General features: G+C 41.8%; 3 protein-coding genes across 4 annotated transcripts in view; 1 reads left to right on the forward strand and 2 right to left on the reverse strand.

Moving 5' to 3' along the window:
• Positions 1-6744, forward strand: part of plxnd1 (plexin D1) — a 63357-nt gene extending 56613 nt beyond the window's left edge. For both annotated transcript variants that reach the window (XM_023956690.1, XM_023956691.1), the window contains exons 31-36: positions 144-248; positions 1041-1204; positions 1303-1450; positions 4453-4593; positions 4679-4753; positions 5808-6744. In XM_023956690.1, coding sequence (XP_023812458.1) covers positions 144-248; positions 1041-1204; positions 1303-1450; positions 4453-4593; positions 4679-4753; positions 5808-5924 — 750 coding nt within the window. In that variant the 3' untranslated portion in view covers positions 5925-6744. The remainder of the gene's footprint in view (positions 1-143; positions 249-1040; positions 1205-1302; positions 1451-4452; positions 4594-4678; positions 4754-5807) is intronic.
• Positions 6745-7092: 348 nt separating this feature from the next.
• On the reverse strand, positions 7093-10522 carry LOC101171489 (rhodopsin). The gene is made up of 2 exons (XM_023956692.1): positions 8173-10522; positions 7093-7704 (listed from the first exon to the last, which is right to left on the reverse strand). The coding sequence occupies exons 1-2, from the start codon at positions 8440-8442 to the stop codon at positions 7582-7584; spliced, it is 393 nt and encodes a 130-aa protein (XP_023812460.1). The 5' UTR covers positions 8443-10522; the 3' UTR covers positions 7093-7581.
• On the reverse strand, positions 10513-11914 carry LOC111946306 (rhodopsin-like). Its single transcript, XM_023956245.1, has 3 exons — positions 11554-11914; positions 11255-11423; positions 10513-10708 (listed from the first exon to the last, which is right to left on the reverse strand). Exons 1-3 carry the CDS (start codon positions 11912-11914, stop codon positions 10513-10515), a joined length of 726 nt encoding a protein of 241 aa, XP_023812013.1.
• Positions 11915-11998: the final 84 nt, after the last annotated feature.

The raw sequence follows: 11998 nt of genomic DNA on the forward strand, positions 1-11998 counted from the left end.
TCCCCACTCACATCCCCTAATTCTGTTTGTTATTATGTGCCTTAAAATACCCCCAAAGTTAATCCAAAAAATTCTGACATTTTGGTTAGCTCAAGTTCAATGCTTCTGCGGCGTGTGATTAACTTTGACCTCTTATTTTACAGGTCCTACCTCATGATGAGCTCTTTGAAAGCAGTAAGGGGCACAGGCACAGCCATCGCAAAAAAGTACTGCCAGAGATCTACCTGACACGCCTGCTGTCCACAAAGGTAACCAGTTAGGGGGCGCTGTTCACACCTGCACCAAGACATTAAAGACCCATTTCAGTGAAAATCATATTTTTGGTGTTTTTAACATATTCTTGTAGCGATTTTCTCTTGATGGAGGACATATTTTAAGAAAAGTAAGCTTAAAATTGTATTTCTGAGTGTTTCTTTTATTGAAATCGTTGTGAATCAGAAGCAGATGGAAAAGTAGTTCAAAAGTAGTAAAAGTACTATTAGTAGTAGTTGTTACTTAGAAGCGACAATCAATGTGCCACAAGCTCCCTCCATTCTGATGGGTCCACTTGCAGACAAACGTGTTAGTTTTTCTTGTTCGCGGTGGCATCTGGCTCAAAACTGTGCGGCTGGATAGCTCCAATATTACTCGCCATTTTTGCTGCACTGGTGATGTTAGGTTGGGGAAATGAGGGGCTGTAAGCTAGCGGGAAAGAGTGAAAACTAAGGCATGATGGGAAATTAAGGCAGGCTCACTCTGTGCCAACAGTGCAACCCAGAGGCAAATATCTAATGTACTCCTGCCGTTCTGCAGAAAGTATGTCCTAGAAAACAACAGGTTTGTTTTTTTTTGCTTAAATGGCATAATCATAATTAAAAGACCTCTGGGGATGCTTTTAGAATAGATCAAAAGATGATCAAAGTAGCTTTAACCTCAAACTTGAAGATACCTTTCTGCTTATGTCTTCATAGCATCTGAAGACCTTAAGAGCTACATATAAAGCTTCCAAGCCATGTGGAACGGTGTTTCTTTATACCCGATCTACTCTTTTTCCTCCACAGGGAACTCTGCAGAAGTTCTTAGATGACCTCTTCAAGGCCATCCTCAGCATTCCTCCGGACTGCCCCCCTCTGGCTGTCAAATACTTTTTTGACTTCCTTGAGGAGCAAGCCGACAAACGGGGCATCACAGACCCAGACACCCTGCACATCTGGAAAACCAATAGGTATAGTCAGCTAAATGCAATGATTGACGCCCCTCTTTGTTCTGCCTCACTGTGATGGTGCAAGTATTTGAAAAGCTTATCTGTTCCTGTTGATGCAGCTTACCTCTGCGTTTCTGGGTGAACATCCTGAAGAACCCCCAGTTTGTGTTTGACATTGATAAGACAGATCACATGGATGCCTGCCTATCTGTCATCGCTCAGGCTTTCATCGACGCTTGCTCCATTTCTGACCTGCAACTAGGCAAGGTGAGGCTTTCGCTTTGTCCTGCAGTTGTTCTCATTTTACACCTCAGCAACTTAAAAAAGCATCCTGTACAGACACATTTAGTGACCTCTTCGCAGTCAAAGATCTGCTGCCGTTGAACTTCATTTTGTTTTACTTAATAACATGCTTACCTTTTTTAATCTGGAGCTAAGCAGCAAACATGAGGTTCTTTATGAATAGTTTACCGTTTCAGCTAGAATAATTTGTTGATGATTTAGTGGAATCCTGGACTTCTGGCTGGTTTTCATGGGAACATATCCGTAAGGTCAAACCCTCATGAGAGCAGGATTATTCAATGAAAAGGAGATTAGATGAAATGGCACAGTTTCTTGTAGCATGCCAAACCATGACTGCATCTCATGCTGCGATTGGTGCATCAACGATAAGAAGGAGTAATGGCCAATAGCTTGAAACAAAGTCCTGTTTCACGCCCTCATCAAATATTTTGACAGAAAGCCAAGTTCTCAGGTTGTTGTTCAGATTTTTCCCCTTGCAGTCTTATGTTTATCTTTCCTAAAGAGCATTTGTGTTAACCTTTTGTTTATTCTTTAGATCATACAGGGTCTGAATTGGGTTTTTGGTCTTCTAATTCAAGAAATCAAGCATTAACTCAACAGATATGAAATCATTAGATCTGATTTTTTCCCCCATTAGTTACACTTTTTGCAAACAAACATTTGTTCTTTTTAAATCTAAAGACTAGGAAAGGTACAAAACACTGTTAAACACTGTGTGTGCGTGTTTTTGTGTGTGTGTGTAGGTGTGTGTGCGTGTGTGAGTTAATGTTGAATGCAAAGGAGACTACTTGTGTGTGCATGTTAATGTGCTAATCTAAAGCATGGAAACATCATAGTCACATCAAAGCAGACAGACTCATTCTATTCCCTAAATGTTAAATCTATCCCTCTGTGCGTACACACCTCTCAAATCCTTTTGTGAATCCTCATCACCTCCATCTACCTCTCCTTGTGTTATTTCAGCATTGTCAGCCTATCCAAGGTCATAAGTGTCACAGTTGTCCCTCTGTGCTTCTTTTGTGTGTGGATGTGTGGTGGGTGTATATTTGTCCACCTCCCTGCCTGTTTTTGTGTGCTCGCTTGCAGTCAGTGTTCTCACTCCTCACAAATCTGTCTCATCCTTCAGACACAGTGACCCTGAGCACGCTCTGTTTCCTGTCTCGCTGTAACTGGTTTCCTCCCTGAAGGGAGCTGCGGACTCATCAAATAATGTTCCTCTTCTATGGGAGATGCTCTGATTTATATACCTCATTTCTGCGGTAGAACGCCACTCAGCTCACATAGCAGCTATTTGCACATTTACATGCAAGAACACTTTCATGCCCATGGATGCAAAAAAATGCATGAAATTTTCAGCGACAAGAGAGGTGAGCCTGCAACTCCTTAATTGTCAAGTCACATCTGGCTGTGCATGTCCCATGTGTCACCAGGTTCAAGGATTTGGCAGCACTTCTTCCTGTAGTTCAAGGAGAGTGGCCTGTGTGTGTGTGTGTGTATTTGCAATAGCTACAGGTTACAGCACTGAAGGGTACAAGTTTGGGATTAGCAGCAGCTCAGCAGGGGTCAACGGGGTTGGAAGTTAAGCATTGCTGGTGATTTTTACAGAAACCATCTTTTCTGGCAAGATGGAGAGCATTGAGGGCTGGGGGGGGGGCAGGGGGGGTTGCAGGCAGATGGGCAAACTGCAGGAACTGACCTTGTGGACAGGAAGAGAGAAGATTCCTCACTAGAAGGAGGAACCGTGGCTTCGGACTTTCAGGTCCTCAGCAAAATTAACACGCACAATGGGTGACACAAATAACTGGTGACACATAGAAATGTGAAGGTGCGTAGTAAGCACCTTCAACTACACTGAAAGCTGTAGTTGCCAGCCACTTTTACGCCCTTTGTATCCCTGCCCTACTTTCTTCCTTTTCCCTTTTTACTCTCACAGCCATCACACCCCCCCCTTTGACATACACATACACGCAAAGCTCACTAGCCACCACTGAAGCCCGAATATGCCCACAGCCTTTTAGCCCCACTGCTTTTCTTCCTGCTTGAATGAGCACCAGTGTGAGAAGCTGAACTGACTGAGGGGAGAGATGTTTAGACTGGAATGTTCTCTGGCTGATTCCTGCTGATGTTATGTAGGAAGGAAACGGTTCCCTCCCACCATTGTTTTACTTTATGCCCATTTAAATCACAAGCAAGCAACATCATGTCTAAATGAACGTCAGGAAAAGGCCACTAGATCAGAGATAAACTCAGTTTTTAATTACTTAAATTATTACTTAAATTATTGTTGCATTATTGTTGCATATTGTAAAGGACAACCCAGGCATATATATATATATATATATATATATATATATATATATATATATATATATATATATATATATATATATATATATATATGAGCAATGTGGGGTTTAGTGTTTTGCCCAAAGACACTTGGAGACATGGGCAGACACCACAGTACCTCCTCACCACAGCTGCCCCCTTTTCTTGATTGACTCCTGAAAAACAAATCTTTTCACAAAGTATAATAACAAAAACTTCTGATGATTATTTTTCTGATTCCTATTCATGACAACAGTAGGGGAAGGGTTCTTATTTAACTGATGGTTGGATTTTATTAGAGCAGAAATTTCTGGATTATCTGGGGCGTGCTTTTTGATTTTCAGGTGGGTGGACTCGACAAAACTCTAATTTACTGTATCCCACCCATTTTTGTTACCTTGTTTAGTAGAGCAGAGTAAATTCCAATCAATATGCCCCCCCCCCCCCCCCCCCCCCCGCATGTTTGGAATATTGGAAGACATCTGAGATTAAAGCTCTCCAACACATTCTTAGAAAAATATTAGTCTCTTCTTACAGTGTTCCCATGTCATTTCATTTGGTAGTGTTTCATGGGTGAACTGTGTGACAGCAGCTCTGTTAAATTCAACCGACATTAAGTTCTTTGACTCATCTTTTTCCAGGACTCTCCTACCAACAAGCTCCTGTATGCCAAGGAAATCCCTGAGTACAAGAAGAGAGTTCAGTGCTACTATCGACAGATCCAGGAAATGCCTCCTCTAAGCGAGCAGGAGATGAACGCTCACCTGGCAGAAGAATCAAGAGTGAGTTATCTGGACCCATAAACATTGTAGTTAGAAGCCACTCTTCAATTGAAATCCCAGCTAACACTTTAACGTCTTCTTACAGAAGTACAGAAATGAGTTTAACACCAACCTGGCTTTGACAGAAATCTACAATTATGCCAAGAGATACAGAAACCAGGTGAGATTTTTACATGACCGCTACGTTGTTGTTATCTTAGATGTGAATCAGATAAGTTTGAATGTTCAGGCGGGTCCTTCTTGGCAGCCACAACACCTTCGTTGAGCCTACCTGCTGTATTGCGTTTCACAGATGGTCACGAGAGCGTGACGCATCAGTGTAGCAGATCAAAGCTGCACCGAGAAATGTAATATACTGTAGACAGCCTGGCAACCTGTCACTTCATGACCTGATTAAATATATATGCATGAAAAACCTGCTTTTCTTTGGTTAAAAGCTCTGTGAAGGAAAACAATCTGATGGTGACTACTATCCAGAAAGCAGCCACCATTGAGCGTGTTCAGTCATCTCTGTCCGGCCCACAGTTACCTTTCACTTTAGGCAAACAGCATGCTGTTTACCGTCTCCTCATTCAACACTCATATCTGATTTATGATATTATTCAGTTGCTGTGTTGTATCTCCCTTGTTTTGCTTTGGACTAGCTCTCTTGGAGCTCCCGCTGTCCTCCCCCATGCTTCTTCACTGCTATGAGTATTCTCTGGAGAGGCTTAGTCATTGATGACTGTTCCTTAATGGAGCTCCCTCATGATATTACAGTTTAGCTGCTTTCCCCTGTCATGCTACTGTACCGACGTGGGCCAGGGACTTAGACTCTGATTCACAGAGCTATGTGAATAGCCTCTGATTGCCTATTCTCTCACCCCTGCTCAGTTTGCTCTGCCTGGTAGCACACTGCTGCTAAGAGCCCATAAATCCCACTGACACGGTGACAACTCTCGGGCATGAAAAACAGAGCAGATGTGGGCTTTGTAAATATGTGAAGAGCTAAAGCTTTTGTGGCGTGGAGGCAAGCGTGAAGACGAGGAAAGAGGCTGAAGTATTTCACGTGCTTCTTCTGTGGCTCTCCCTTTCTCTTTTTAAACTGTCTATGTCCAGGCAGGTGGCTGATTTACTCTCTCTTTCTCTTTAGACAGATAGACGGATGCATGAACGCTTGACAGCTGTTCAAAGTCATCTCTGTCATGTTTTTCTCTTCTATCTCCCCCGGTCAGGTGGCGAATGCTCTGGAGGCCAACCCCACTGCACGTCGCACTCAGCTGCATCACAAGTTCGAGCAGGTCATCGCTCTCATGGAGGACAACATCTATGAGTGCTGCAGCGAAGCTTGACCCCTGTCAAAGTCTTCTTCCTTTTTCCTCTTTCTGCCAGCTGCCTTCCTCCCAAATGCGTAGTTTCTTGGGAATGAAAGGAGATATTGTTCACGACCGCCTTTCCCACAGACTGTTAATAAGGTGACCAGTGGAGGAGTGACGGACTACAACCTGCCTCTCTTGTGTCGTGTGACACAGATAGAATTCAACTCTGGCTGAGCTATTCTATAGAAGGACTGTGGAGGAGCTCAGAGCTTTTCTTGGATGTCTTCACAGTAAACGGGACCTATACAGTAAGCCCTGGTGGCAATCTTAACGCACTGAGCCCTTTGCTTGAGGGAATGAGCCAATGATGCACTGTACTGTAATATAATGTCAATAGCAATATTTATAGATGTGTTATAATGCTCTCAAGTGGCCTGTTGTTCAGGATGAGTAGGACCTGGCAGACACCTTTCATCTCCTAAAACCTGCATTGTTCTCAGGTGTGGTCGATGAAGATGAGCGACTGACTCCCTCTGGTGCTTTGAACATTACGTCCCAATGTGCTTTGCAGGTTGATGAAGAGTTGAGGAGGAGCAGGGAGAATAAAAAAAAAGGACTTGAAATTCTGAAATGAGATGTTTTTTGATGTAGTTCAGTGGGAAGAGCTGCATCAGTGTAGAAGTGTTAATCAGTGTGCTTGTGAACAAATGAATTTAAATGTTGGAATCGATTTAAAGAGGGAAATTTTACAGTCAAGAAAAAAGTGAGCTCAATATAACCTGAGGAGAAACTATAATTGTGATGCCAAAAACATTTGTTTGTGAAATAAAATGACAGTATTTAGGGTTTTAAAGTGTCTAAGTGGTGACGGCTTTTAAAAAAAACGTTATCATGACCTCCTCTCCCATTCCACAAGCCCACAAACCAACATTTTTAGGACATCTTTCTCTATAAAAAGGGAAAGGTCACACAGATTTGCACTATTTTTTAATGCAAGATACAAAACTGTCTTTATTCTACAAAGTACCCTTCTCACATCTTTTTTTTTAAACAAATATTAACGCTTTTGCATCTACTTCATTTCTATCACATACAGACTCATCCAAGAGCTTCTTCCAACAGGGTTTGCTTTCGTAACTTTTCCGACAAAAAGAGGACGGAATATCTCTGCTGTGTGACTACAAGGCCCCCCAAGGAAAGAATTACCCGTTGCAATAAAACACACCTTCAAAATCTAAACAAATAAAAGTTTAGTGAAACCTAGATGCTCATAAAACTATGAAAAGCGCTTGTGTGTAGGTTGTGTAGCTGCAACAGCTGCTTAAACAGTGGCTGATGGGGGCAAAACTAGATAATGGGCTTTGAGGAAATAGATTTTCACCTATTATGTGACTTCATGGAAAGTGGGGAGCTTGGAAGGTGTTCAGTTGGACGATCATCAGGACCGTAACCCTTAAAATAAACTCGATGAGACTAGCTGAACACTTTCCATGATTAAATGGACTGGAAATGCAAATGCTGGCTCCTCACTGAGTTGGTCCCGCCGTGGTTGCAGTTGTGCCAACTGCAGCGAGGACAATTTGAGAGGTAAGTCAAGAGGATTGGCCCGTTGAAGGCATTGGCTGCCTGGCGGCGGTGGGTCCCTGGGCGGGAGCGGGACAGATGGAGCTGATGGAGGAGAAGCGAGGGGTCAAGCAGGAGCCACCTGGCTGGAAGAGACAGATGAAGTCTGGGTTTTGGAGACAGCGCCGGCATCATCCTCTCCAAACGGATTTTTTCCACAGCACACTGTGGTGATCATGCAGTTTCTGAACTGGAGGTTAGCAGGGGAGGAGGGGGGAGAAAAAGTCAGAGTAAGGACATTTTTACGGTTTGTCATGTGATTACCATTTTTATTCATCTCACATGAGTGATGCTAATACAACCCTCCAATAAATCTGCTTTGACACTGTTAGACATGTTTGTACTCTCCAAAGCAATAAAAAGATCACATGAGGAGGAAATGTGCTGGAGCGGGCAGACAAACCTCAAATATTTGACATGTGACACAGGCCCATTCCCTCAAAGTAGTCTGATATGTGAGCATGTAGTTCTTTTTGTAATAAACTTATAAATCATTTTTAATGTGACTTTGAGTATGGCAATAACAGAGCTGGAATATTTATGTTAAAAATACCAGTTTTATCCCAACAAATCCAACTAAAGTAGGTGGACTTCAGCTCAGCTTGAAGCTCTGACTTACATGGTGAGGTGAGCAAACCAGGATATTTTAAGCACATACCTGTCTGTTGAGAAGAATGTAGATGACCGGGTTGTACAAAGCTGCGCTTTTTGCAAAAAAGGCAGGAACTGTCATGAACACAGGTCCAAACTCTGTACCCTGATTGGCAAAGATGTACCACGCCACAGTCGCATAGGGCACCCAGCACACCAGGAAGGAGATCACCATGACTATGACCATGCGGGTCACCTCCCTCTCTGCCCTCTGGGTGGTTTCAGACTCCTGCTGCAGCGCTGCGGCCTGAACACAGTTATTACCTTTAGGAAGCATGTTGTTAACAAAATAGTTAAGAATACAAACCTTTCTATTGCAATTAAAAAATATTTTTTCAGCTTTTATTAATGTAATTGATTCTAAACACGACGTTTTGTTGTGATATCAGCTTTTAAATTATTCACGCATCCTTATGTATTTAGATCAGGGGGGTTCAATATTTTTGCAAAGAAGTCTAGATTTGGTGAGGTGCAAATGTGTGAGGGCCAACCAATCAGCCTTTTAATGACGTTAAATGCAAATAAAGTATTTTACAAAAGTTTTTTGCAATCTGATATTTTTCATGTCATCGCAAAATCAAAAATACATATTAATAAATTTTTTGGTCAAATTACTGTAAATTTTGTAATTGAAGACCAGAAATGAAGTGAAGAAAAAGTTGGGGGGGTTCATCAACATTAAATTTGGGTTCATATTATATATTACCGGTACATACTATTTAATGATAGATAAGAACAGATAAGAACACCCTTATGTGACCCTTATTTGAAAATGATTTTCTAAACTTTATCTTTCTTTTCTAATGTCACTAAAAAAAACATACCATGATACTGACTTCAACAAAACTTGATGAACATTTTTGCATTTTCCACCATCAAAGCTTTAGATAATGCAAATTTAGCACTAGTGCTTGGTACAGTCAATCTTTTTTGTGGATTATTCTGATGGAAAGTCTGCTTATAACCCCTTTATATGGTGAAACAATTGTATTAAACAGGCATTTGTGGGATAAGCAGCATCTGCTTACTAAGAATGAGGGTTTCACCCATGAGGAATTTGCCAATATTTTTTCTGCCAGTGCCAGAGAGCTTGGCAGATTATATTCCTGTTGCTTTTGACTCCTTTAGAGCTTCTAGCATCAAACTATTTTCCTGTAATGGGTAAGTCTGTAAAGTGTGGGGTTCCAGGCTAACGCCTCAAAAAAGCTGGACTGTTAGTAGTCTTTAACAGATTTGCAGTGAAAGTTTGCAGAATGATACGACCGACAGCTCTTTTGCCCAGACAATCTAGAGCAGACTGCACACACCAATCGCTGTTCACAGAGGACTGCAGGAGGCCTGCCCTTCATCCTCAGTGTTGTTTGTGCTGGTATCAGCAACACATGCACTGGAGTCTGAACATGTGGAGGACCGTTATGTTCCTGCATGTTCATTAGCTCTTAATCATATTGCAGATATGTATGTTTCTTCAAGCCCATCCAGTCCTACAAATGAGAGTTAATGCCAGAATATGATGTTTGGTGGGATCCGGGATTTAGCCAATTTTTGCACAAACTGAAAAATGTGTGTATGATTCCAGAAATGCATGTCCCTTGCAAATGTAGCAACCCTTAAAAGGGTTGTTATAAACATTATTATTGCCAATAAATATTGTTACAGCAAAAAAAATCTGCTTTGCAGCTTATATTTATATTTGTGGTATTAGTTTCCATGTCTTAAGATAGATTGAAGTTCTGATTTATTGTTGCTCATTTAACTGTAACTAAACTGACGATAAAAGCAGTTTCTGACCAAACTAGGGAGCGATATGTGAGTCCATTTCTATTTGTGTTGTGCACCTCTCACTGTGTACTCAGACAGTTTGGTTCAAAGGAGGTGGAGTACATTAAACCCTCTTTTTTTCATGGTCTAAAAATATACGGCAGCACAGGCAAGAAAAAGCCTAAAGTAAGGCAGGGGAGCAAAACAGGACAAATTCATTAGAATTGTTATAAAAGCTTTGAAAGGTGTTACAAAGTCAAAGTATTTTGCTCATCTTTTTATAGTTTGAGCTCCAAAATCCTGACTTCAGCCATGTTTTCAATAACAAGAACAGCTCATACACTGTTTTTGTATTTTCCCATATAATTAACAAGGACATGAGGATGACACAGTAAGCAGGCAGATTGCCCTTTTGGCCAGAAGACCTGTGTCTAAGCTGTTGGCAATGAGCTGCTCTCCTGAAGTGTCCTTGAACCACTAAATCCCTCACATCTGATGCGACTCCGTGATGCTCCTTAAAAGGAGGAGAGAGTAAAACCAGATTTTTTTTTTCTGCAAGGGTAAACAATATATCAAAACCTTATTGTTAATACTGCATTGACAGAGGTGTTCCTACCGCTCGCACGGTGCAGAGCAGGCGGCTGTAGCAGAAGAAGATGATGAAGAGTGGGATACTGAAGTGGAGGACGAACATATAGATGACAAATGAGGTGTTGTTGATCTCAGGCTTGGGAGTATAGTAGTCAATCCCACAGGAACACTGCATTCCCTCTGGGATGTACCTGCGTCCACACACAACAGTTGGTTGAAAATTTTCATCAGCAAGATTGAACACGATGGTTGATGCTATCTTTTTTATTTTACATGAGCGGTGCTAAAATAAAAGTAAGAAGAAAATAAAATGAAAAAGAAACAATCAACGGAGGGTCACTGTGGTTTCAAAACCAGGAACAAATATTTCAATTCTGTTTTTTCATAACACGCCAACCCATGCTGCTTAAATGAGAAAAAGTGAGAAAACTTTGTTGGACTGTAATGATGGACTGATCATTTTGCTGCCATCGCATGTGTGTTGTCTGCTGTACCGCAATCCAGATAGTATTTTCCAAGATCAATATAATCAATTTATTACATTTTAAAAAGATTTCATAATGGGTTGATTATATTAATAACTTGCCTCAGACAGATCAGTCTGGTTGGATTGTAGGAATACTATTCGATTGATTGGTTAAGTCGATTAATCGTTACACCCCTATAAAAACTAAATAAAATCAATAAGTTTTTGTGTAGGAGCTGTACTGAGCAAAACCATCTGCATCATACTATACCGGGACCATCCGAACAGAGGGGGGGCTGCACAGGTCAGGGCCATAACCCAGGAGAACGCCAGGCCAGCAATGGCATGTTTTTCCTCAAAGCGGAAGTTGGTCATTGGCTTACAAACCACAACGTAACGCTCAATTGCCAAGACCACCAGAGACCAGAGTGCGATCTCTCCTGAGACACAACAGAGCAGGAGTTAGATTAATGCAGCTCGTTTTCATTATCTTTCCTTTGGCATCAAACATATTCTAATAAAAGTAGCATCTTTGATCTAAAAAGCACAGTGTGCACACGTGTCTCTTACCTCCCAGAGTGGCAAAGAAGCCTTCAACGTTGCAGCCGGTGACGCCCAAGATGAAGTATCCATGCAGGGCTGTGTAGAGAGTGACGGTGAATCCTCCCACTATCATAAAAAGGTCAGCCACCGCCAGGTTGAGCAGAACGTAGTTCAGTGGGTTTCTCAGCTTTTTGTGCTTGACAGTGACATGGAGGGTGAGGAAGTTAATAGGAAAGGCGGTGATGATGAGGAACAGCATATATGCAGCTAGAAGCGAGTATTTCCAGGGCTCCGCCAGATAGTACTGAGGATACTCAAATGGGCTTCGCACCAACCCTGTCCTATTAGACATGGGGACATAAAAGTCAGGTCCCTCGGTGCCATTCATGTCTGCTGATGCCTTTTCTTCTTCAAAAAGCTGTTTGAAAGACTCTGTGCCTCTTAGAATCTAGTTCTGTGTGGGGAGCCGAGT

Source organism: Oryzias latipes, chromosome 7, assembly GCF_002234675.1.
Source record: "Oryzias latipes chromosome 7, ASM223467v1".
Lineage (NCBI taxonomy): Eukaryota > Metazoa > Chordata > Actinopteri > Beloniformes > Adrianichthyidae > Oryzias > Oryzias latipes.